At 42.4% G+C, this 26,591-nt stretch overlaps 1 protein-coding gene across 9 annotated transcripts in view; it reads left to right on the forward strand.

Moving 5' to 3' along the window:
• The window catches only part of CUX1 (cut like homeobox 1), a 278,806-nt gene that overhangs the window by 226,959 nt on the left and 25,256 nt on the right, over nucleotides 1-26,591 (forward strand). For 3 of the 9 annotated variants that reach the window (XM_074160646.1, XM_074160643.1, XM_074160644.1), the window contains 4 exons: nucleotides 1,819-2,121; nucleotides 6,540-6,728; nucleotides 11,573-11,837; nucleotides 16,542-17,880. The exons of 5 other annotated variants lie outside the window; for them this stretch is intronic. In XM_074160646.1, coding sequence (XP_074016747.1) covers nucleotides 1,819-2,121; nucleotides 6,540-6,728; nucleotides 11,573-11,837; nucleotides 16,542-17,253 — 1,469 coding nt within the window. In that variant the 3' untranslated portion in view covers nucleotides 17,254-17,880. Of the gene's footprint in view, nucleotides 1-1,818; nucleotides 2,122-3,597; nucleotides 3,661-6,539; nucleotides 6,729-11,572; nucleotides 11,838-16,541; nucleotides 17,881-26,591 lie in introns of those variants that run through there. One more of the 9 variants, XM_074160642.1, reaches the window with a different exon arrangement.

Below are 26,591 nucleotides of genomic sequence, written 5' to 3' on the forward strand. Positions count from 1 at the left end.
GGCACAAGGGACAAAATTAGAGGGAACTTGAACGAGTGCCGTGCAGTTTATTAGCCAGGCAGCCATAATTTTGACCTTGCTGTGGGTTAAAGGACACAGACCTGAGAAGAAATCTGTTTATCATGTAGGGAATTCATGCCATCCCTGACAGTGTACAGTGAACAAGATGGATGATCTGCCAAATTGGTCCCTCGCATGGGTGAATCAGGGCAAATTTACAGTACAATTCCTTTGCAGCTCCTGATACAAAAATAACATTTGCTGGGTTTTATATTCAGTTGTATGATGACCTAGGGTGAAGAGAGAAAAGAAATAAGATTTGTAGGATCCCTGTTCCCTTAAAGATTTATATGCACCCTGCTTTCCTTTTATGTCTGCCTCCTTTGCATCTCACATAAAGCACGAAGGAAAAAGTCCAATTGCTTGGTTTGAGGAGCAACTTTACGTGAGTGTGTCAGGGAGCCTCTCTTACATGCAGCATCGTGAAAGCTTCTGTTACCTTGAACCACACAATTACACTGTTCATCTGAACCCTGCTTTTACTTACGCAGTATTTCCCTTTAGCATTTGGGATATGTTTCCGTGCTACGGGAGCTGCGTGTTCTGTAATGATTTGACAGAATTCTGGATAACAAACAAACTTGAAAAATAGTGGAATTTGCCATGGCCGTGGCAGTGACGGGACCTGGTGCTGCAGAGCGAACCGCGCTCATAGCAGAGTTGCGGTGCTCAGGAAAAGAGAATTCTGTTAGAGGGACTAAGATTTTGATGTAGACTGGCCTCATCCTTGTACAACTGAGGGCGTTGTAAGCTTCCTCCAGAGACGTTGAGGCGAATCCACTGATGTATGAATCTGAGCTACATGCGATTAACCACACCGAGTAATGAGATGTGAGACAGCAAGGAGGAGGAAGAAATCCCACAAAAATGGGAAAGGACTCTGCCCTTTATCTTTGAAGGGAATTGTTCTTCTAAACCATGTGGTCTACGTGTTGTTGCTTTAAAAAATGTTCAGTCATTTAGATGTCTGGATTTTCTGCACAAGTTCGGTTGGTACATTCCGTTAGAGATAAATGTGAATTTATTAGGGGAAAACAACATTTTGTACAGAACCTATTGTTGTTGGCAAACGAACAGATTCAGAAAGCTTTCTTTTATACAAGTGTCACAATAACAGATTTGAGTGTCTCCTGCTCCACTAGCTATCTTTATGTCGGGTTCTCAAACATGTTAATTAATACAACATAATTACAAACTGTATTTTAATCTCATTAAGTTATTTCTGGGCAAAGAGAAGCGCAAAAATGTGATGCGAGTGATAAGAAACAAAATGAAATCAATAATGCTCTCAAGATATAAAGTTGTATCAGTTGTAGAAAATCCCTCATTGACACTGCAAAATAGCAGCTGAGTGAGTTTCCTACAAGTCACAGAAGGACGCTTAAACCAGTCTATAATGGTAGATTTAAAAGCATCCTTGTACAAAATTGTTGTGGAAAGCAAAATATGAGATTTCCTGACCAAGGAAATTTCTTGCAAACTTACAGGCTATTGCACTTCAATTTTTTCCTGATTTTTATTTGTGTATGTACATCTTGTCCTGGTAAGAAAGCAGAGATGACTCAAGATAAAATTAGAAAATAATTCTGTTTTTAAAAAGAGGCTCTTTAGTAACCAAGTCATAACAAGTAGCATTTTGCATACTTAGGCATTTCTTTAAGTAGGTAGAATATAAATGAGAAGGAAAGTTAAATATCCTGCAATCAAAACATTACAATTATGCTAAAGTGGGGGCTTTTTTCTTTTTTTTAATTACAGAAAGCACTCCAAAGACTTCTGCCAGTTGCAGTCCTGCTCCTGAATCTCCCATGAGTTCCAGTGAATCAGTGAAAAGCCTGACTGAATTGGTACAGCAGCCCTGTCCCGCTATAGAGACAAGTAAGGATGGCAAATCCCAAGAATCGAGCGAGCCGTCTGCTTCCGAATCCCAATCTACAACACCGTTGCCGCTGTCGGGCCACTCGGCACTCAGCATTCAAGAACTCGTTGCTATGTCCCCTGAGCTGGATACCTATGGCATTACGAAAAGGGTCAAAGAAGTGCTAACGGACAACAATCTTGGTAAATCGCTTTATTCTCATTTCTTGATGAAATAAAAGTGGTCATACTTTTCTTTTTGAGGTATATTTCAGTAGACGTTTACAAGAATACTTGGGTTTGATTCTGGCCTAAGCTTTAATCTGGTAAAAAAAGATTATTGTTTTTTTAAACCAGTAGAAAAATCCTTTCAGATTGTCACATTCTACTTAAAATGTCATCGTACCCTTGCTCTTCTTAAGCCCTGCTCCTGGCTCAACAGCCAGATGCTGCTCCCATCTCCCTAACCACAGTCCAGCAGGCTGTCAAGAAGACCAAAACCCCAAAGCCAGTGAGATCTCTCCTTGAGAAATGCTGTTTTCCACAAGCTTACAGGTCAAGGCCCCAGCATTTTAGGAACAGGTGAAATAAAGAAGTCCAGCGTGATTGGAGAGGGAAATGCATCACAAGATAAAGCGTAGCGTACCTGTAGAGCCAGGAGGCTCAATTCAGACTCAGCTGAGGTTTAGATGAACCTGTAGATAAGTGTATGGGGCCATTCAGATATTTTGCTTAGAGATGTGCAAAGCTAAGGCTGCTTTGCTTACAGATGAGATTTTGGGTCTAGAATTAAGTGTAATGTTGACAAGGCTGTATATTTGGAACAGTCCAAGGGAATAACCTGATCCGAGTAGGGGAAATCCACACTTAATACTGCCGCTCTGCCTCTAAATCGCTAGTTCTTCACGTGTGTTTGACACTTGCTTCCCTCGCAAGGCATTGGGGAACCTGTAGGAGTCCTTTGAGGTCTCTAGCGGGAAGGCAGTGAGGCTGCCCCAGTGTCACCTGGGATCCCTTAGCGTGGGATTCATCTTTCCTGCATTCAGATGCCCAAAATAGATGTCTGAGGTGGTTGGGATGAATCACTCCCCAGAAGTACCAGTTTCTCTCCATTCACTACAGATGGAACCAAAAGATAAGTTTAGATTTAGGCTGATGATGGTACTTAAGTGAGAAGAATTTCATCCATATCATCTAAAATTTTTATGACCATATACGTAAAACCCCCTTTATTTTAATAAGTAAGGAAGCCTTTTTTCGGCTAGACACAGAATAACATGTTACTATCTTAGAATATTTTTTTAAAGGGGAGAAATATTGTGATGGGGGAGATTGCAAGTTCTTATTTAACATAGATCGGAAAAAAAAGAAAATGGCCTTGATTGTTGCCATACCCTGCATGAGATTTAGTCCCGCTGAACCCAGCAGAGTTACTTGCTCGTGCGCATTGGCAGGGGCGGATCGTGGTTGCTTGTTCAATGGAGATAACGTAGAGATAAAGCCCCCGGTCACGGTGAGGGTTTGCAGGTTCAAGCCCCTAGTTTTTGGGCCAAATACTGTTGAGTGCTGTACCTGCTCTGGTGTTCCAGAGAGGTTTGAAAAAGTATTTTTGTTTACATTTGCTTTGATGCCATTTTTACTTAGTCTTTTTTATTTCCCATGATTTTTGTTTTCCTACAGTGTGGCTGACAAGCCTAAAAAGCAGCAGAAGAGCCAGGAAATGTGCCCCAAACTCTGCATTAGGTGTGGAACCAGTTTCAATGTCTCCTTTTGCGCCCTCAGTGTGCTAGTGCACCAGATTGACTCGGTGCCCAGGTCGCTCTGTCCTAGGCCGCAGGGCCTTCTGAACCTGTCTTGGGCAACTGGTGGTGGCCCGGTTGTTCCAATATCATCGGCCAGTAAAGTCCACGGTTGTGCAAAACCATTCCAGATGTGTTTGGCGGGTCTCTCCTCCCGTGCCTTTGGGCATTCCTTCAGCAGTCACCATTTTAGCTAACGATGCTGGCGGCATTAAAACTGAGATGTTGCTGGTATTCCCAGTCCCAAATGTATTATCAGTGATTCCCTGTTGGGCAACGTATAACTTAAATACAGAGGGAAGCAAATGCAGTGAGCTATTGAAAGATTGCAGTGGTGGGGATTTTGCAGAAAGGGCCAGGACTAATGAAACCAGCGTAATTTATAGAAAGTTTTGCCCATGAAGAGCTACGTCAGTGGCAATAAGCCTGAAGGATATTAGGGAAAAAGATGGGGAGAATTAGCAGGAGTATTAGGAAACCTGTGCTTAAAAATATTCCAGTTATTAATAGCTCTCTAATGAAGATGGAGTGTGATACACCTTCTACCTCCTGAGAATGATTTCTAACACATTCCCTGTTAGCTTGGGAACCTTCCAGGTGTTTTATCCTGGCCTGCCATATCCTGGGATAAAATAAACAACGCAAACATCTTTAGCTTTGTCCTTAACACCTAGAGAACGTGATGTTACCTCCTTCCACATTTGCATTTTCAATTTTTAGGCTGTTGTTGGAAGTTTAGTTCTTTTGGCAGCATTGCTGGTACCTGCTCTGGGCTGCTTGTTTCTGACCTTCTTGCTGATTTGTGCCAGTATTCCTCTTCATGCGGCCATGCAATTAACGGGACCAGTTGGTCTGAGTCAAAAGGGGCCATTATATTCTTGGTAGGTTGGTTTGACTGGGATCAGTTCTCTGCCCCGGCAGCCCCACAGGCAGTTGCAGTGGCCGCACTGGCCCTGCACGGCGGCTGTCAGAGCTCTCACGGCCGCTGGAAGAACATTGCAGCCCGAGCACAGCCTGGGGTTAGAAACGACGGGGAGTGTTAAAGGAAAGTTATTTACAAAGGCAAATTAAAAGATCTTTAAAGTAGCTGTCTTATCTTACAAGTAGCTGGCAGGTTTAAAGGTAAATGGATAAGGCCTTACTGATGTTTTTAAATACAAAGACAAACAGGGAGTAGGTAACTGCGATAACGCATGATCCAAAATTGGCTCCGAGTTACTTCTTCTGTGTGATTTTCCTGATGTTGAGGGTAGCTGAACATCGCTTATTACTTAGGAACTTAAGTGAATTCTGAATTTAGCTTTCTGTTCAGTCTGTAAGAACCGTTTTCAGGGTTAGTTCTAGAGCTTATTAGCAGACTGTGTCGTGTTAGCCCTCTCCTCCTTTCCCCTTTCATGATCTCAGCTGCTTCCTTCAGAAGCTCTGCAGACCCATCTGCCCCATACGTCTCAATGGGACATTCTGCAGCTTCTAACCTGTCCCACCTTCCCTCCTCTCCCCACACAGGTGAAAAACAAGGGCCAGGCCAAAGGTTTTGGGGTGTTTTTAAAGAGGAGGAGGAGATTCATGGAATTAAGCACACAAGAGAAGGTTATGGAGTAGATATTTTCCACAACCTGTTTGTGACAGGATCAGATGAGGCTGTGAAGGCAAGAGCTGATGGCGCTTTTGCAAGTGTGGGCATGTCCTGCAGAGCTGTAGGAGCACAAGCCCCCACGCATCTGCATTGTCCCTTAGGGGATCTGTTTGTTGCCACCGGCTAAGGCTGCTGGCGTTGCTGGGAGGGGAAAGAGGAGCGTTCCCCTTTGTGTTAGTGAGGGCATGAAAAAGCTACGGATGAGACAGGAGACCCTGAGGCCTGAACTCAGTCGGTATGGAAAGATCTTTGGGTTACCTTGAAAACAGATGATAGCTGTGCTTCTATCCAAAATCACCGGCGATGACTCAGAGGACTTCAGGCTCTGTCTTGTAACAAAAGCTGTTGGGTATCAAGGCGGTTTAGCTTGGGAAGAGCACCGAAGTGAAGGGGTTTTAGAAAACCAGCTGTATGGTTGGGTTTGAGCTGCACAGGCATTTCCTACAGTTCTTGCTAAGTTAGGTCTTAACCATGTAAAACTAGTGTTACTCTTGCACATACAGAGGCTGTACATTGAAAAGCTTATGGGGTTTTTACCCCGCTAAATGATATCATTTAGAAAGAGAACTAAAATTAAGTATTCTTCAACTAGAAGTACTGTTGAGGCTGTAAAAAAATCTGGAAAAGCTGTTACCTTGTAAAATGTGGTTACCTGCAGTTGGTAGAACACAGAACACCACAGATGTTACAACACAAAAAATACGCACACCTGTCTTTGAGGACACTTACGTGACCGTTGCTGAATGGGGGGTTGCATTGGTCTTGGTTCATTGATCGCCTGAAATGTGTGGATTGCCCTGTTAGAATGAAGCTGTTGCGCTGCCCTCCTGCATCAGAGCTAAGGAGCCTCCCTGCTGTCAGTAGTTGCCTGCTTAGCTGAAAATTCAGTTTATTTTTAATCTCATTAATTTTATTTTTTGCACACCGTTTCACTGTAAGGTCCCGGTCCCCAAAGGTGTTGAGCTCCCCTCTCTGCCACAGTCAGATCCTAGGGATTAAACTAAAGCTCAATATTTACACTTTTAGAGGGGGGGGAGAGCTTTTATTCTTTGAAATGTTTCTTTTGGGTTTTCAAGCAATTCTAAAGTAAGAATAACTGACGAATGATCTCGTAGACGTGTTCTGTCTTTTTAGTTAGGCTCGTCTCTTAGCTGACTGAATTCATGCGATTTTCAATTTCGTATTAGGTCAGCGTTTGTTTGGGGAGACAATCCTAGGGCTAACACAAGGCTCTGTCTCAGACCTTCTGGCTCGCCCGAAGCCCTGGCACAAGCTGAGTTTGAAGGGACGGGAACCCTTTGTCCGCATGCAGCTGTGGCTGAACGATCCCAACAACGTGGAGAAGCTGATGGATATGAAACGCATGGAGAAAAAAGGTAACTCGTAGCAGAATGTGCTGACTCACGTTTTCCGTTATTTCAAAGATGACCGTATCTTTTATAATTCTCCATAAATAGTATAGAGGCAGCATTGATCCAGTATCATAAAGGTTACGCAAAAGGACTTCATGACAGCTTTTTCATAGCTTTATTTAATGCTAACTCAAGCAGATATATAACAACCCTCAAACAAAGAACCATCCCCAAACCCTGAATATTCACCAGCTGTTGTGAAATCGTTGCTATATTCTCCTATAGAGTAATTACTGAGGCCCTGGTGTATCACTGATAACTTGCCTTACCAAATGAGAAATGTGAGTTTGGGAGCTGGCTTTGGGTTGTTAGTTAATAGTGCTGCAGCTGGTCACAGATGTTGGGCTGAAGAACTGTGCATTGATGCCTGAGAGAGCTTCTTGCCAGTCCTGTGCTGATGGTCGCTAGGAGGAAAGAAAAATGCAGTCTTTATAAAAGGGTATTTGAGAATAATTAAATTTGTAGCCTTTATTAGGGATGGGGGAAGTTGATTGTGTTAGTACATGCTCGTGTAAAACGTCTGGGTCATGAGTATGTGCCTGTGAGAGACCTAAGTTGTTACTGGGGATCTTAGTAGGGAGTATATCCTGCCAACTTATCCTACTCTCTATATTTTAAATTCATTACTGAAAAACAGTGGTTACCCAGAGCCCTGGTTTTAGTATGTTCGTGTGATTTTACAAGAGAGACTCATAGGCTGCCATTATCAGCATTTAACTAATTAATGATATATACATCTCTCAAGCTATCCCTTAATGATATTAGTACAGACAGCTTTAATTGTGTGCACTGAAAGCGCTGCTGTTGACTGATGTCCTGAAAGCATTAACACATTTGATCAAGAACTTTGTGATTATATTAAAAATTGCAGTGAAGGAGCTTCTGGGAAAATTCTAGTCTTGCATGCTTTTAAGAAGAAATTCAAATTCTTGTCGTAGTAACCAGAATAACATAATGCAGTGCAGTATCTTTTCACAAATTGTGTATGATCTTCCACAGGGAGTAAAATCCACTCGGGTTTCCCACTTACAACTGTGAACCAAAGGGAGCCATGATGGTTTTTGCTGTATTAGAAATATGGCAGAAATAAAATTGTCAACTAGCTGGATTTTTATAGCCTCAAAGAGAATATCGCCCATAATGCAGAAAAATAAAATAAAAATAATTTAAAAGTAGTACTGACAATATCCTTTCAAAACTATTTTCTAAACTGGATTCTTATCAAATGCTGTGCAATACATATGCTCTATAGATGGCACCTGAATAGAGATAAGGCTATAAATCAGTTGAGACTCTGTACTGAGCTTCTGAACTGTGTAAGTGCTGTCCTCATAGCAGAGCACTCTAAAGTGAATTCAACCCTGTATTTTCTGCAAAATCCTTTCATGCAGGTAAGGATCCTGTGATTTAACCTTTTAAATTGCTCTAGAGCCACATTAAGAATTTAACTTTCCCTTCAGCTAATGTCAGTTAAAGAACAATGCAACTGTATCTGCTACCAGTGAAACATTATTATCAATTATTTCTCTGCCACATTTTATTAAGGGAGTAAATTAATAATTATGATAAAGGTGAGCTGCAGATATCTCTCTTTCTGTTCTGCCAGTCTGAAGTTTGTGCTATAAATGTCCATTTTAAGAGGTTCTGAAAATTTGCAATGTACATTAACTAACCTCTTAGGAGGAAGCCAGGGGTTCACGCTCACTCGGCTGAGACGCTCTGCACCACCTTTCCTGCCTTGGGAGAGTTCATTCCTCTTTTTTATAACCTCCCGGTGTGTGTGCTGCTGGTAACGTCACACTCCTCACTGAACAGTACTGAAGCCTGCTGTCAGGAGAAAATTTAATTCCCTTTATTTCCCTATTATTTCGCTTCTTAATAATCTTGTTCAATACCGCATAAGATAAAAATTATATTAAAAGGGGCTCTGGTTTACCTCAGTGGGCAGCTGCTAGTTCTGCAGTGGTGTCTGCTGCATCCACAGCTGAGCACGTGCTGGGGGGGTCTTCCCAGAGGGACACGGTGGTGCTGGGTTGGCAGCAGCAGGGGGAAAGAAAGGTGATAAAACTTCAGGGATAGAGCCGGCTGTGACACGTTGGTCTCTGACCCAGATCCAGATCTTTGCCCAAATTTCATTTGGGGTGGGGGTTTTTTCATAGGTCTCCTGAGAAGTGGAGACCGATCACAGGCAAAAATCAAACTTCTCCAAAAATCAAGTGTGTTTTTGACTTGGATTCCAGTTGAGCCTTCCCGTCACTGCAGATGTGCTGAATGATCTCCTTATGTTGTCTACACACTGCACATACGTTTAAAATAAGAATTAAAAAGGAAAAGCTTTTATAAACGTCATCTAAAGTTTCCAGAGAGCACCATAAAGCCTAAAGCTTGGGTGCTAGTTCGGCACATGGCGAAGTGCCAGGATTGTGCCTTTGGCCCAATGGAAATTTGTTCTGATAATAGATTATGTTCTAGAAAAACAATTGGTTGTGACAGAACGGTGGGACAGCCCTTTTATTTTTCTGTTAAGGAAATATGTGCATGTATATAATTTGTTCTGTTGACATGAAAGAGAACAAAATAAGCTACTGCATTTTTTGTGATCCCGGTGTGAGGTTACAAAAGCAGAGGTAGGCACAGGGCATGAATGAAACTTTTCCCAAACTGTCACGGCTCCGTGCTGTCCTTAGGAGTCTAAAGATGGGAGCTCTGACCTGCCAGAAATGGAGAGCAGAGAAAGCAGAGATTTAGGGCATCCTGATGCGTGGTGTCTCATGTTAACTCAGTCACCTGACCAAATTCCAGAAACTCCAGTTAGAGATAGCCTAAACACCTTTTACATCTTCCACGCGAGGTTCTGGTTTGTCTCAGGGTCTCCTTTAAGCTGCTGCACGTTGCTGAAGTGATAGGTGCTGCCTTTCAGCCCTCTTGGTTGCGCTATCAAAGGAGACAAGGGAACCGTTTATAGAGTTTGCATGTCAATGCAAGTTTGAAATAACACCTAGGAGTCTTTGAGATTAAAGACCTTATATAAATGTGAGATTATATTGCCGGAATGATTAATTCCATGGTTGGAGGTTGTAACAGTTGCTTGAAGGTTGCAAAAATAAGGCCCATAGGTCACCCTGAAGTAGTGCATTTCTTTGTGGTCACCTGGCAGTTCTGCATCAGGTTGCGACAACTTAAATAGGTGATTTTTTTAATGAAGTTTATTTAAAAAAAAAAAAAAGAAAAAGCTTTGCTTTTTATGGTTATTTCAAGCGCATGCAGGACCGTATCATGGCAGAGTGATGGATCATGAGCAACTCACATTCTGTTCCATATCAATGATCTTACACAGTAGGCAATCCACAGGTAATCTGTCATATTCAGGAAAAACAAAATGAGGGCCATGCAGATACCCCCAAAGGTTACAGAGTGTGCTTAAAATTCACTTCGATTATAGCAAGACACAGTGTAAAAAGGTCCCACTGGCCGTACCACCGTGTAGGGGATGGGATGCTGAAACCCGCTGGAGACAGAAAACCCAGCCAGTCCTGTAGGGAGCTCTGCCAGAAGAAGTTGGCTTTTGTGAGAAGGGCTTTGAACATTTCAGTTTATTTGATTGCGTTGCATTTTTATTCTTTGTGTGCTCTCAGCCTAAAGGCAGAGCTGCGGGGAGAGAAAAATTTATTTTTTAAAGAATTAGGTTGCTGATCGGTGTGACATGCGCCACATTGGTCCCTGGCTCTGATGGGAGCTCCTGGCTTTGGAGATTTAGTGCCTGCTAGACGGATGTCAGGCTGGTGTAATCTGGAACTTAATAGCCAAGGTTATCAAATTGCAGCTCTTGAATACCTAAACTCTTAAATATCTAGAAGGTATTTAACAGGCCATTAAATATTTTATTGACAAGATTCATCTATATTTGCTGTTTTCAGCCCCCTCATTAGCAATGCTTGTGCATGATACTGCCAGGTGCAGTAAATCCCACCTCTCTCTGCGTGGTGTAAATCAATCAATTCAGTGACAGCATTTGCTGGGACTTTTTCCTTGCAGAATTTGCCAGGATAATTCAGTCCCTGTCCAGGGGGAGAGTCAGCGGTGGTGTCACAGGCTTTTGCCATCAGCCTCACCTAGCTCCATCAGTGCAGCAAGAGCTTTCTTAAAAGTATATGCATTTTTGAAAGAGCCTTCTGTAGGGGAGGAGGATGCTGTGGGCTGTTTTTCTTTCATAACCTGTCACCGCTATAGCGAAGATCTGTAGGAAAAAGCACCAAACGCCTGATGGATTATTCAGCCCATCACTGGGATCTCCGGGCTCCGGGCGCCATCGTGTGTTGGAGAGGTGGCTGCTGCTGCCTTCAGCTTCCACAGTCATGTCCTTAATACAGAGACCTTAAGTGTTTAGAGAGACCTTAGTGTACGCCTTAACTGTGTAACAACCAAAACCATTTAAGTTGAAATGAAATGCAACTGTCCTGATCAGGTGCTTATGTGGAAGTTCGCTGCTCTTGGAAGAGTGAATTAGAAATAAGTCGTGTTAACTGAACCCTGTTATTCATGTCCCATGTTCACTGAAAAAGCAGAAAACTATGGCAGGTTTCCAGTCCATTCACCCTCTTTTCTTACCCTTCTTTCTTCTTTTTCTGCCTCTTGCATCCTGCCCACATTTGCTTTCCTCTGATCTCTGCTGATGCCCCTTCCTTTCTGTTCTCTCCAAACAGCCCGTCCATGCAGCCTGTCATCTTCACATTTCTTCCCCGGCTCGTATATTCATTGATTTTGCATTTGTATTCAGCTGGGGCTGATCTCATGCGCTTCTCTTTCAGCCTACATGAAACGGCGACACAGCTCTGTTAGCGACAGCCAGTCTTGTGAGTCCTCGTCCGCTGGCATCGACTACAGCCAGGGAGCCAGCCCGCAGCCGCAGCACCAGCTGAAGAAGCCCCGGGTGGTGCTGGCGCCAGAAGAGAAGGAAGCTCTGAAACGAGCCTACCAGCAAAAGCCATACCCATCACCAAAAACCATTGAGGAACTCGCTACGCAGCTCAACTTGAAAACCAGCACAGTGATCAACTGGTTCCACAATTACAGGTACGAGATCTCCCGGGAGCCCTACTCGTGAAGGATTTATTTTACGTGCGGTGGCAGGGTGCTGCTCTGCTCCAGCAGTCTCTGTCTGCTCCTGCGAGTGTCGAGCAGTTGTACAAAATGAACAGTTTCGACAGCAGGGAGGGTCTAACTAACAGTAATGCTAATGCTCCAGACTAATTTTAAGTTGTCCCTGAGGAACAGCAACATTCACATATTGATGTAAGTAGTGCTTTTAAACAGAAAGTCTCGCTTTTGGTGTGGGCGTGGATTTAGAGATGTCCACTGTTGAATATTTATAAATCCCATTGCAGTAAGCAAGACTGCTCTTTCTGACTTGCATATACACACTCACACAGACACATATATACACACGCATATATATGTGTGTGTATATATATATAACACAACACACACTGTGTTGTGTGTGTTACGCCTGGGTCAGTTGGTGAGGGCTGCTTGGAAGTGTCCTCTACTGGATGGCATCAGAATTGCAATGCTTTCATCATCTGATGTTCCCACATAAGAGCAAAAAGAGGATTTTCTTTTAGGTCTTGAGTCACTGAGCTCTGAAAACGGGCACAGCGTGTGCAGTATTTCTGGGAAGCTCTGCACAGTCATGAAGGACAGAGAACCGATAACCCTGAAGTCAGTTGTAGCCGCAGGTTTATTTCATTGTTATGATTAAATCATTGAGTCCCACTGAAATAAAATAAGATGTTGATCTTTTTAGTTCCTTTCTCATATTAGAAGGAACCTTCTCCGCATTTGAACCATTAAAGTAGGTTTTGGCCTAGAGACACCAATACAAAGAAACAATGCTGGAATGGCATATAAGAATTTGAATAAATGTATTATCAGCTGTGCTTGAGAGTGAGAATCTTAATTAGTGCAGCAGACTTTTCTCCAAGAAATTTGTGCTAATGAATATTGAACAGGTACAGTTAAGATACCCGATTTAGTATTATTCTGCTGCTTCACTCGGAGCCAGTAACGTTCCTAATTAGTCCAGATTGCTAAACTTGTTTGTTTTTAGAAGTTGTTAACATTTAAAGGGTATTTTCCACTTTGGCCCTTCTCAGCTTTTAACAGAGAAGTTGCTGAAGCAGAAGCAGCACAGTTTAATTGAGAGATCTCAGAAATATTATGCACAATAGCTAAATAATGTTTATAGTAAACAATATAAAATTTAAAAATTATAACCAACGAGTAATCATATTTACACTGAATTTCATTGACTTGAATTCGCTACAGATGCAGCCTCTTTCACTGCTCAGAGTTCTCCAAATGCAGGCCCTCTCTTCCAATTCCCACTTCTAGGCAATTATACACAAGTTGGAGGGATGCCTATGAAAATATGTTCCCTTCGGCCTGACAGCAAAATGTGCTGTTCTCACTTACGCAGACGAGTGCGGGAGCACTGGTGGCATGTGTCATCTTCCTCATTATCATGAGATCTCCTGTTTAGGCGTGCTGCGAGAAAGTGTGACAAGTCATGATTGATCAGCGTGTTTAGCCACACCAAGCTATGCATTGATGTAGACTAGGTGCTGACAGTTGTATACAAAATAAAAAAGGGATAAACAAGGTGCTGTAGGCTGGTGGGTAGCACAAGCCTGACAGCGCTGAGTGATCTGGACCTGCTCCCAGATGTGCTGCCGAGTCTCCGGGAATTTAGAGAGATGTTTCAAGCCTGTTTGGGGCCCTGGGTGCTGGGAGTGGTTGCCGCCACTGAAAAATCAAAACACGTGTCCGTTCTTTTCCTCTGTACAATAATTTCTTTAGCTTTCATGCATGAAGTACTTTTAAATCATTTGCAGGACACTGCAGAAGAGGTACAAGTTACATGTTCTGCTGGGGGAACAGGGTCTGACTGTTCTGCAGCTCATGTATTACAAGAAATGGGTAGTCTTTCCCCTCTTCATCTTCTCCAGGCCACACTTAACTTTATTTATCTCTTTTATACTCTCCCTCGGCCATTTCTGTTTCAAACTGAAGAGTCATCATCATACAGAAGCAGTTCCACATCTCAGACCATCTAGTTACTCTTTAATATAAATTTTTCTTTAAAGTAAGTTCAGGTAAAGCAGGGTACGGATTTGGACAAGTTTATATTCCTGTCTCTTGGGAATCCTGTTGCAGTGATGCTTTTCCTTTGGGATTCAGCCCAAACCTCGCTTTCCAAAGGTGGTTGCTACAGCAGAATTTTATATCCACCAGCTGTAAAGTCAGCACTGTCATTTCTTTTCTGCAGCAAAAGAAACTTAAAAAAAATCCTCAGCAGGCAAGGAAATAATTCACTTCAGAACATAAACAGGTATAAAGGGTTTTGACATGTCTGCAAACTTCTCCAAGTCTATGGCATTGCATCCATACCAATCACATAGCTCTCAGAACATAAACAACAAGAGTGCTCTTGGATCCTAAATTTCATTGCTCTTACTCTGGCCATATTTGTCAATGAACTGTAGCGTTGGGCCTGTTTAGATGTTGGGTGAAGGCTTGTACAGGGGACTTCTGCGTGTACCCCAGGAGATCTCTGATATTTTGAGTTGCACTGGTGAATGCCAACAGGATGTGTTGATGTCGAGGCCAGCACCTTCCACTGAGAGGAATGCTCGCTGGAATTCCCTAGCTGCTGTCACCAGTTCTTCTTTACCGTAGGGATTTAATTACTGTGTTAATCAGGAGCCAGACTAGATTCCAGAAGCAATATATTGGGTGTGAATTCCAGGGATTTCCACAGACATGGAACCTGTATTCTGTAGGGCTGTGGTCAGATACTTGGTGAGCTTGTCATCATTCGGTATCTTGCTGGAGTTGAGGTATTTTAAATGCTGTGCAGGCACAAAGCTCTTGCCCGTTTCCTCTCCTGACTTGGGGAACGTTACAGAAGCTGTGTGTTCTGGATCGATGTCCATGCAGGGAGATCATAGGCATAAAAAGAGCCTGATAATCAATGTTGCAGGATGCATGCAATTAATAGTAATAGAAAATTAATGTTAGTACCTGTGGTCTTCTGTTAGGTGAATAATATTCTCCTAGGGAAAATTACAGACCCCCTAAATCCAGAGTCAGCAAATACTGCTGAAATACTGTGTTGCATTTCAAGTAAGTCAATAGTATCATTAGCTTCAAAAGCAGTATTCAGATGGTGTTCTGCATTTATCCTGATTTTTTTCCATTGTGTGCTGTCTTCCACAGCACATTTAGGGAAAAATGAAAATTTCATCCAGCTGTCAGCGTTGGGACTGCATTTCACTTGTGATTTCCAAGACCCTTAGCAGTTGTCCATGGCTAAAACCGAAAGTGTTATCTTCACTCTGAAAAATAAAGGTTTTGCTAAGCTCCCCCTGTGTCTGTAGTCCCTGACCACAGGTCATTGAGACTCCCTCTTGGTTGGAAATGACGACCTGAACAGTGGTCATAACATCTCCTGCTGACAGGGCAGGACAGAGAAAGGGTTAGCATAGACCCTAAGATGTTTTCATAAACTGTTCTACACTTGTGAGGATATGGGGAGCTCCTAAACAGAGAAGGAAGAGGGAGGAAGAAACAAGTTAAATGGCAAAGGTAGTGTGTTTGGGGTATTTATTGCACGCTTCAAGTACTAGGAGGCACAAGGTGGCACACCAGGCAATTTTAACCACACATGGAGTGCATTAATTCCCTTGAAATGCACTGCTTGCCTTGTCACTACCCCTGTTCTGAAATTGATTTTTTAAATAAAAAATGAGGCAGAAGTCAGACTGGCTCACAGACTGACAACCTGTCAAAAGGCTGTGCTTCCCCAGAGCAGTTTCAGAACAACGGACTTGGTTTCATCTTCTTTTCTCCTTGGTGTCCAGGAGAACACCAAGGGGGTTGTCCAGATTTTTTCCTTGCTTGTTTTTGGTTTAGGCAAATTGTGGCTCATTTCTAGAGGAATCTTAATTGTTTTGTATTTACAAGACATTTTCTTCTGGATCTACTGGAAATGTATTCATATTTTTAAAATCATCCCTTTTCTGGTCCAGTGTATTGTAAAATTTTACCTTTCTGATGTCAGACTTTTAATGGGAATGGGAGACTGCAGAGCCTTTCATCTCTGTCCATTAAACCATGTCCAGTGCTCTAAAAATTGAGCACACAATTATGAATGTTACTTAATTTAAACTTGCAAAAAAGGGTAGGTGATCTGTCATTGGCTTTCACCAATGGTTATCTGCATAAAGTTAATATTTTTGTGTTATTCCATAATGCTTGCCGTGCTTACTAGAAGGGGCAGTCATCAACATCAGATTCACAATAAACACGCAAAATAAATCCTGGTTGAAGTCAGAGGGCTCAGTTTCCACCCTGAGCGCTGCAGAAGTTACCAGAAATGGTTTATCTGCTCAGAACCCGGGCTGTGACTGCCTGCCCCCCGCCAGACCATGGAGGAGCCCCGGGGCAGCCTGGGGTTTGCTGCCTGCATCCCTTCTAGCACGGCAGGCTGTGGCCAGGGAAAATGAAATTAAGAGCAATATTTCATGTTCTCCCAAATGCCTTTTTAGTCAGCCCTTTGGGTTTGAGGGTGTGAGGGCTTACAGTGACCCAGCTTGGTGCGGCTTCCCTGAGGCCGAGACAAAATGGCGCCTAATGGAAGGGTGTTTGGAATGGCGGATCTGGTCAAGCAGGGAGGCTCCCCCCCAGCAGACTCACCATCCCTCTCCCCTTCTCTCCTAGGTCTCGCATCCGCCGGGAGCTGTTCATCGAGGAGATCCAAGCCGGGAGCCAGAGCCAGGCTGGGTCGAGCGACTCTCCTTCTGCCAGAAGCAGCCGGGCGGCTCACAGCTCAGAGGGAGACAGCTGCGATGGCGTGGACGCAGAAGGCCCACCTGAAGGAAAGCCCAGTGGCCCGGAGGCGGATGAGTACAGCAATGCAACCACAAAGTCTCAGGGAGGGCCAGCGGAGTCGGCTTTTGAAGCGGGGGAAGAGGCACTGCAAGGCGCCAGGTCTTCGGAGAAAGCGGAGCCGTTCCAGGCGGAGAGCCTGGAGGACACCGACGACGAGGGCAGGCTCAGAGCACCGCGCCAGGGCTCTCCGCCGGCATCGCAGCGCCCGGGAGAAGCTCTGGAGACACTGCCAAACTCTGCCACGGAAGGGGATGCCTCTACCTCAGCTGCCTCCACCTCAGTCCTTACAGGGGAGAGCTCCTACAAGTCAAAAGAAAGTTCAGAGAAAATCTCCAGTGTGCCAAGTACGAGCTCGACGCCGGCCACAGGCTCGCAGAAAGCCAACTCCCTTCAGAGCTTGTTCGGCTTCTCCGAGGCGGCGAGCTCCAGGAACACGCGAGACAGCTCCTTGAGGAAAAAGAAAGCGGCAAACTTGAACAACATCATCCACCGCTTGGAGAAGGCCGCGAGTCGAGAAGAGGCCGTCGAGTGGGAGTTTTGAGATTAAACTCGCCCAACTCTGGAGAGCTGGGAAGTGAAACTGGACCTCTACTGGTTTTATTGTGTTGCGCACTTAACCGCCCTGCGGGCCACAGGGCAAAAACGCCATAGGCCAAGGTGCATATAGAAAACAAAAAGGAGCGTTAAGCCCAATTTATGTTTGTGTTTTCGAGGAAGAAAACTGAAATGTGTAGTCAAGCTTTTTTGTACCCTGAAGTGTTTTTATTATTGCCCTAAGTGATTTCCACAATTTCTGGAATAACTCATACAGCTTTGCCTTGTGCCCTCCTCTTTGGTGTGGGCTTTAAAAAAAGAAAAACAGAAAAAAAAGAAAAAAAAAAATCAAACCCACATATTAAAAGGGGGCTTTTTATCTGCCATCTAATGGCTACAGAGCGATAATACACTATTATCTTCTTAAACCAGGAAAAAAGGGGAGATTTTTCAAAAAAAAAAGAAAAAAAAAAGAAAGTTTTTTGTAGCTGTTCAGTTGCCACTAAGAGATTGCACAGTCAACCGACTCTAAACACACTAGTTTGGATTCCTACATATTTTCAAGAAAAGAAAAGAATCTTGTTGTTTGAAACTTTGAATTAAAAAAAAAACACATTTACTCCACATATTTTTTAACAAAACAAAAAAAAAAGTCACATCAGGAAAATATCTTAATTTGTGGTAGCTGACTTAGTGTTTTCTTGTAAGTGAAATAGAATATTGACACGTAGTGCACATTGTTTCATAGCTTTAACTGATTCTGGTCTTTTGCAGACCAGAATTTGTTTAATACACTCCATTTTAGGCCAAATCAGGACAAAAAAAAAAAATCTGAATCTAGGTATTTTATAATCTGCTTTTTAACCTCTAACCACAGAGCACGCTGATCAGACCTCATATCTAGGAGGTTTAGGAGACAACTTAGAAACAGCATGTACTTGATCATTTCACTTGGTTCGTAGTGTACAGAATTTCCTTTCAGTAAAGACAGATCGCTCAAAAAATGTTGGCCAGTAACATTTCAGCCTGCTACTTTGGGGACGTATTCTGTAACCTGAAATATTCAGCTTTCCTGGAATCGATGAAAGTGTAGTTCACGTGTACGATTGCTGTCACACACCACTAAGAGGGGACTGGAGCTGCCTCAGATAAAGAACTTTTCCTGCTGTTGGTGGCCATTTACTGACTCTCTTCCCACCGCAAGCACTGATTTTAAATACGTTTTAGTTGTGGGAAGCTTATTTTTGCGTGGATAAAGAGTACATGGCAATGACCAGACGGGCTCTTACCGGGACGGAAATAGCCCAGACTCCAAACCAAAACGTTCATGCTCTCGAGTCCCAGTCTAGACCATTCTGCCCTGCAGAAATACAGCCTTTTTCCATTATTTTATGCACAGGTTAGGGCTGATCAAAGTACAAATCAAATTCTAACTTGTCTCTAACTCCTCCTGTTGTCTATATGTATATGCGTGAGCATAGAGGTGTGTGGAAGGATGTGTGTGCGTGAGTGTGTGCGTGCAATTTTATACGTCTGTGTATTTTCTTACGTACTTGTGCACACATAGAGTGCATTACTGCCACCTTTTTTCAATAAGCTGTTTTATCAGTTATGGCTTCTACAAGTTTGCTAATTTAGACTCCTTTATTGCCATATCTTTAAAACTAACAATAGATGATTTCGGAATATATATATATATATAAATATATATATATATAATTTTTTTTTGCTTATTTATAGGTGCTGTATTTTATTATCTGATTGTTAGGAAGGGATGAAAGGGGGCAAATATTCTTTAGAGGGATAGACTGCCGGCAGTATTGGGTATAATTTACAAGATGTAGTTGTCATACTGTATATTATTGATTGAAGACTTTTTGACCGTATTGTGTATCATTGAACTTTTGTCTTAGGTCAGCATCTTTTTGATGACACTTTAATGGTGCATTCATTACTTCTTAAGTTTAATTAATATTACTTTTTCTGATTTTGGGGGAGGGAGGGATGGGGAGAGGAGTTCCGACTTTAAAGGTATGTTCCCAATATTACACCTCAGTGTGCTTGTATTAATTCATTAGTAGGATTTTTGACTGTAAGATGTGAAACCACATTTCTTGCATGATGTTTTAGAACTTATGTATTTCATTTACAGTCTCTTACCGTGCAACAGCAGCACTTAGCGCAAGTTTTCACAAATTAAGAATCAGTACACTAAAAATCAATCCTTTTCATGATTAAGAAAAGAAGGCTCTAGGAGGCTGAAAGGCAGGGATTTATTTCCTATTTTTACTGCTAGCTGTTTCAGGATACCTCCTTGGGTAATTGGGGACTTGTGATGCAAAAACTAAAATTGAGAAACAGAGAGAGCAACTGCCCCTTTCTGTTACGAGCTGAGGAGACGATTTGTAATAACAGATACCAGTCTGTGACGGCACGTGCTGGAAGCGGTTACGGCTTCTTATCTGGAGCGCAGTTAGTCCGCGGGAACGGCCAGCGAGGGAAATAACGTGGTGAAGCAAAGTGTGACCTCTCTGTATCTGTACAGTGTCCTGGTTTGACTTACAAAGCACAGCTCCATCGATAAGCGCACGTCCTGGTCAAAGTACACATACCTTAATGCAAGTCATAACAAGATGCATCTTCAGCCGAGAAGCAAAAAAACTTCTGACTAGAAGATGCCGATATTTTCTTATGTTCTTTATTTTTTTTTCTTCGTTGTTGTTTGGTTCAGGTTGGGTTTTTTTAATGAATTCTAGGCAATACACTTGCCAGTCTGTTTCTACTGTCCTTGTCTGCTGATTTGAGATCCAGATGCTTGATGCAGTCAAGTGGTTACTCTCGGCTTTCTCGATAGTGAGGGGTTCTTTTTCTGTTTGACAATTTATTTTTTTTTAAATTAATATTCCCCAAACTGTTCTTGTGCCTGTGTCTATATGATTGCATTCCATGATGCTTACTGAGAGCTCTTGCTGCATTATACGACAGCAGAACTGTATTCACAGGTTGAACGCAAATGCAGCACTTAAGGTCAATCTCTCTTCTTAATAAGCAATACGTAAGTGCCTTGAAACTTGTATCTTCTTTTTGGTTTTTTTTCTGTTTATTTTTGTTTTGCTCTTCAGTTTTCCACTAGTTCTTTAGGATTCCTTAGCGTCTGCCCAGTTTTTAGTGCTGTAATGATTTTTAAAAAGCATATCTGTAGCTTGCCCTAGAGGAAATCTTTCTTTTATAACACTAACTGTTAATTCTAAGCTCCATTATTACATTTGAGTCATGTAATTTTGCTGGATAAAGACAGCATTCGTAAGTCAGAAGTCACTCCATCCTGCCAAGGGTTGTCATTGGTATCTATTATAAAATTAATCAAATAAAATGCTGTCAGTATTTCCTATATTTTTGGCACTTTATTAATGGCTTAGCTCCTTTTGTTGTTTCATATTTAATGATCTGCGTTGAATGTGGATTAGCCTGCTGAGATGCTATTGGGGTGACCTGGGCCGTCCTGCCAGGAGTCACTTGGGGTTCCTCAGTGACCACCTTTTTTAAGGGCACAGGCAGACGGACGCCCTCAGATTGAGCTCCCCATTCATTCGTTGATGTCCCCAGCTGTTTGTTCCCCGTTTTTAGCCAAGGTCACAGCTGCTTTTCTCTTTCGGTGGAAAGTAAAACGGATTAGCTTGAACTACTGCTGAGATTCTCGTGTTGGAGATGAGTTACCTACTGGCTTTCCAAACCTCCCCGCTTTAGAGTCTGAACTTCAGCAACACTGAAAGATTTTCGCTATATTCCTGATCAAGTGCGGCATTTGGAAGTAACCCTTTTAGGAAAATGCATATCGGAATAACTTTTTTTACGTAATTCAAAGAAAAGGATAAAAAATTGGAGGAGAAGAAATTTTTACCCTCTTGGGTCACTAATGACACGGGGAGGGAAAAGGCGTTATTCAGCGCGTGTGATGGGCTCTTCCCGGGGCAGCCGCTCTGTGGAGTGCGGAGCGTGGCAGAGCCCTCACTGACAGCATTTCTTTTCCTGGCGGATAAAAGCACAGGCAGTTTTCAGAAAATCTGTAACACCAGAGTCTGTTTTTTTTCCTGAGGTTCTTTAAAAGCATTTTTATTTTCTCTCTCTGTTTCCAGTTCCATGCTCTTACTAAAGCTGTGGATGAAGCACCCAGGCTATTTTAACAGAAATACTTTTATACTGCAGTTACAATCGTTGATTCTTTTCTCTGGATAGTTAGGGAAGGAAAAAAGTGTAGTACTTTGTTTGCTAAAAGCAAGGGCAGAGTATCTCTTGGCAGAGGGGTCAGGCAATGGGATTGTCGATACGCTTCCATTTTTGAGGGTACGGATTTCAGACAACAAAATTGCACATTTATTGGCAGAAACACATTTAATTACAGTCGCTGTCGATGCCATAAAATTTGACCATTTTATTTATTCATCTGTAAAATGCCTATAAATAGAGCCACTCTTTAAAGGAGCCTGTATCAGTGCACTCTGCCCATATCATGAATTAGTGAGTCCTTTAGTAATAAAGTCCTAGCTATAATAGGAAAGATCTGTCTTACAGTTAAAAAGAAAAAAAATGTATGTGCCTTTCTCATTAGGTGAAGGATCTTTGCATTATTTTTATGTAACTTGTTCATATGGAATGGGGTAGAGAAAGGGGGTTCATGAACACGACAGAATTCTATGCAATACTCTCTGATCCAATTATTTAAAAGTTGCTATTTTTCAGTCCTGTAATGGGAGAATTAGTAAATTAGAGAAGTGCATCATTCCGGTGGTAATTCAAACTGCAAAGCTGATAAATTCACATAAAATAGGATTGAGGGAAATCTGACAAAATACTGTAATGAAGTAATGGAAAATGCGAACAGTGATTGCAGTCCCCACTAGCACAGCTACCGTCAGAAGTCTGTCATTTTCCATCTTAAAATTATTAATTTCAAGTATTCTTAAAACTTTCATGAAGTAACAATGCTACTGGCAAAAACAGGGCAGGTTAGAAATAGGGAAAACCCCCATATTTTGACCCTATATAAATTATGAGAATATACGAAAAAAAGTAATTGGTTTTGGACACTTCATTGCACTTGAATCCAAAATAGTTTATTTAAACTGAAAAGTCGTGGTAATCTGGACCAGTGCCTTTAGCAAGGATGCAGAGAGATCAGTAATCTTAGCAATTTGTTGCAAACCAGGAGTAAAAGTGGTGACATTTTTAACACGCAGGTGGAGGGCACTATTTTTGCTTCATTCGTGTCTCTTTCCAACAAGTGAATTTTTAAAATTCTCTCTTCTTTCTTCTTCCCCCAGTGTTGGTACCCTGGGGTGTTCTCTGTCTTGGAGCCACTGTGTCTGGCTGAGCTCTGAGCCTTTCCTGGAGACTATCAGAAATGGAGGAGGAGCAGAAGAAAAGTTGGTTCTTAGGTGGGGGCTGCATTTAACCTTCACTAAAACCAAACCAAGCCTTTCCCGTGAGCGGGTGGCAGTTTTGGCCCCCATGAGACAAGCTGCTCATGGCCTCATAGTCTTAAATTTAACTCACACAGATAAAAGAGCTGCAAAGCAGTGTTCGGTTCACTCCTACCTTGCCCTGCTGCTCTCCCCTTGCACTTCTCTTGCCCCACTGTTTGAACATCAACGTTTTCTTCCTTTGCGTTGCATATACAATCAACTTATTTTTTAAGAAAGACAGGATTTTAGAATTCTGTACAAACAAAAGATTATTTTTTTTCCAGCAGTTTTAAATTTTGCTGGAGAGTGTTAAATTGCAAGGAGAATCACTGGCATGGGAAGCATAAGACCTGAATTTCTTTTCTGGTTCAACTTTCTTAGTTTGAAAAGTGACTTAGTGGTCCCTGTCTCCTTCACATACATCTTTGAACTCTAAAATGTAGAAATATTATTTCACTGATTTGTTCTTTCCTCCCCAAGCCTTTTATGGGATATATCGACTATGCCGTATATAAAATATAGTTAGTAATGAACTTTATAGCAAGAAAAGCCCTTTAAGGTATGTCTAGGGACTGATTTGTCCTACATGACCAGGTCATGTACTATACCCTACCCTATTAATATGCAAGGATAAAAAGTTTTTATGCTCTGAAGATGAAATTTATCCTTTGGAGAAGGTTAGCATTAGGCCTGTGCACTTAAGTTTTCAAAAAGCCTTAAAAATAGGTGTGTAAGTGGTGCCATCTCTCTCCTCAGGGATGATTTACCCCCCCAGCCAAGTGGTACTGTGGCATATTTAATATAAATTATTCGTTGTAAGGTCATTTTGCAGTTGAAAAAAGCTGAACTTTTATTAGTGTGCCCCCTCACTCGTGTCCTCTGGTACGGCCGAGGACTGATGGAGGCATCACACCTGCTTTTCCCAAGACCAGGGCACTCCGTGTCAGACCCAGAGTCCTTGCCCATCTCTGAACTCTGCATTTCTACAGCTCTTTTGTGAATGGAAAAAAAAAAACTGATCTGTTTCCCGGGGCTTGATTTTCATCGCTATTCACAAACATGTTTTGGCACTAAAGTGCATTAAAAGGAAATGCCTCCTTTTAAAAAATTAATAAGATTATTGTATTTTTCCTTGTCCAGCTATCCTGTGAAGGAGAACTGCTGCCATTTTTCAAGCTTGCTTTACTTTACTCACAGTCATGTCAGTAGATTTCTGCCACAGTTCTGTAGATTTCTTAACATTAAAACTGTTGGTTTCATGGTATCATTTTGGTTTCTTTATATTTTGAAACAGCCAAGTGCAGAGAATGACTGAGTTCTTAACCAGACCGAAATAGTGCAGGAAACAGGACAGCAAAGGTAGATGCCCGAAGTCCCCATGATGTCACGTCTTTGACTTTTTGTTTGAATTTTAGAGGTATTCGTACTACGTAGTACAATCTTCATCCAAAGATCCTTGGAAATGGAGAGTCATGCCAGGAATTTCCTGCTGTTATGGTGACATACCTGCTTTTTGCATAGTTACTGTGTAATTCTGTGGTAAACGTTCATAACAGCGCAATCTCTCTATTGATAGCAAGAATAACGGCGTTGAGTTGTGTTATCCTCTTCTGTCTATGCGGGTAATTCGTACGCGTTTTTAGGAGTTGTTAAATACGTGTATGTACATGATTCCGGTATGGAAAAGCTCCTCTGTATAAGTAGTGTTTGCGTGTTTGGTCTTAACGGTGCGGTAGAATCGCTACAGCCAAATTCGTGAGATCGTTTGGGGCGTAGGTGAGTGAGGGCTTAAAACCAATACGTGTTTTAGTGCTTAGAGGATGCCATTTTCCCACTTGTCAGAGAAGTTCCCTGTTGTAAAGAGGGGATGGGCCATCCTGAGGGATCGGCTTGTTTGCAGGACGCAGGTTTAGCTCACCAGGAGGGGGAAGATCATGTTCAGAATACATAAGAATAATTCCAAGGGTCTGAGATGTGCAAAAGCCAAGCAATTTGAAAGGAAGGGTCAGACCTCGCCTGCAACATCCTGTGACGGTTGGGCTGGAGGTTTTCCTTCGGTACAGCCTGCAGGGAGTGAATACGCCAGATATTTCCACATGTGAAATAGACTCTGCTGTATCTATGGGCAGCAGGAAGGTGAACAGTAAAGACATATTTAAAATAATTCCAAAAACATCTGATCAGTAAATTAAGCCAAGTATCAAATTAAAGCAAGCAGTTCGTTCTTGCTCTCCCTAAGCTGAAAATTCAAGTATTCTTAGGAATGAAATAGAAATTCTCTGTTAGGCAGTTCCTTTTCGAAGGTGAGTACCTGTGTTTTCAAGCGAAGGAATAAAACTTGGCACTTGACTTTCTCTGAAGTACAATCTTCTCTCCAAGTAACTACAAAAAATATTTTCTAGATTCAGTCTTTCAATCAGATTTCTCTGGCTTTTGTTAGCTTACATCAGACCCTTAGTGCTAATTTGATGTATTATTTATATGTGGGTAAATTATTACTAGCTTTAAAAGTGTTTCCAAAGTACCTAGTTACCTCTGGATGCGAGTACAGGCTGTACAGGGAGTACTTAAGCATCTGGTTCGTGAAGGAGGTGTGTGGGGAATAAGCGAGGTCACAGCTGTATCGGACTTTTCGTTTCCTTGGTCAGGGCTTCCGTTTCCTTCTCGCCTCCTCCGGAGAGATGGAGATCATGAATCGGTGTTTTTTTGTGGGGGGGAAAGATTTTAGTTTAGCTTGGAACTATTTTATTTTCATTCAGTAGGCGTGTCATCAAAATGCTGTGTGTTGCCACATTTCCCGTTAAGTTTTTAGGTTTTGCTACTTTCCTAAAATTTACTATTTAACAAACTTTCTATACTTGGAAAGCTATGTGCCTTATATCCTAATCTCTTCATGGAGAATAATCTAAAGCACAGTGACGGAGGTTGCAGCATTCACAGCCGCTTTTCATTCGGGGGTGAGGGGAAGCAGACACCGGCCGAGGAGCGTTTCAGTGGCCCGACGTGAGTTGCCCCTTGGCTAACGAGCACTTCAAACACTGTGCGTCCAGTCTTTGTGCAATAGAAATCCTCGTTCTGCGTTCGGAGGTTCCTGTCCCGGCCACCAAACGCAGGCGAGCGCGAGCTCTAGTTTAAGAGAATTCAGGTTCCTGGGGAAAATTAAATAAATACACCCCTCTGGGTTGGCTCCAGCAGCAGGGTAGGGTCTGGGGTTAGAAGGTTCACCACTGCCCGGCGGCGTTTGTGCTCGTAAGGCTCAGTCTCACCCGCATACTCGTAGGTCTCGGCATTCAAGAAACACTTGTGGACTTCAGCCATCGCTAACTGCCACCGTGTCCCTTTGTGCCATCGCTAGAACATGCTGTCTTCGTTTCCGTGCCCAGAGCCGCGCTGTCTCTGGGTGCCGAGGCACCCGAAAGTCATTCCAGTCTTCATTCGGTTTTGTAAAGAACAGGCTTTCACCCACCGGCATCCTCAGCCCTTACCAGCCCTCGTGTGTTATTTTTCAAGCTTGCTCTCTCTACAGCATCATAAGGTGAAACATATAAAGGTGGTTTGTAATTAGGGGAAACAATCTAGTGTTTCCTATTTATGAGATTAATTTTAACAGTTTCTTTTTTGAGGTTCGTTTTTGTTTGATACAAACACAACAGGAGTATGCATATCCCCTAAGCGGACGTTGGAGAAAGTTTGGGCTCTCCTAGCGATGGAGCGGGGTGGTGTCGGCTCGTCGGAGTATCCATATCATTGTGCCCCTGTTGTGTTTCCTAGAGCAATCATTTTTTTTTTTTAAAAAGAAAAAAAAAGTATTTTATCTAAATGCCTAATAAATAATATTATTTAAATAGTTTTTAAAATAATTTAGGACTGAGAATAAGAAGCC

The sequence above is a fragment of the Numenius arquata genome, chromosome 18 (assembly GCF_964106895.1).
Source record: "Numenius arquata chromosome 18, bNumArq3.hap1.1, whole genome shotgun sequence".
NCBI lineage: Eukaryota > Metazoa > Chordata > Aves > Charadriiformes > Scolopacidae > Numenius > Numenius arquata.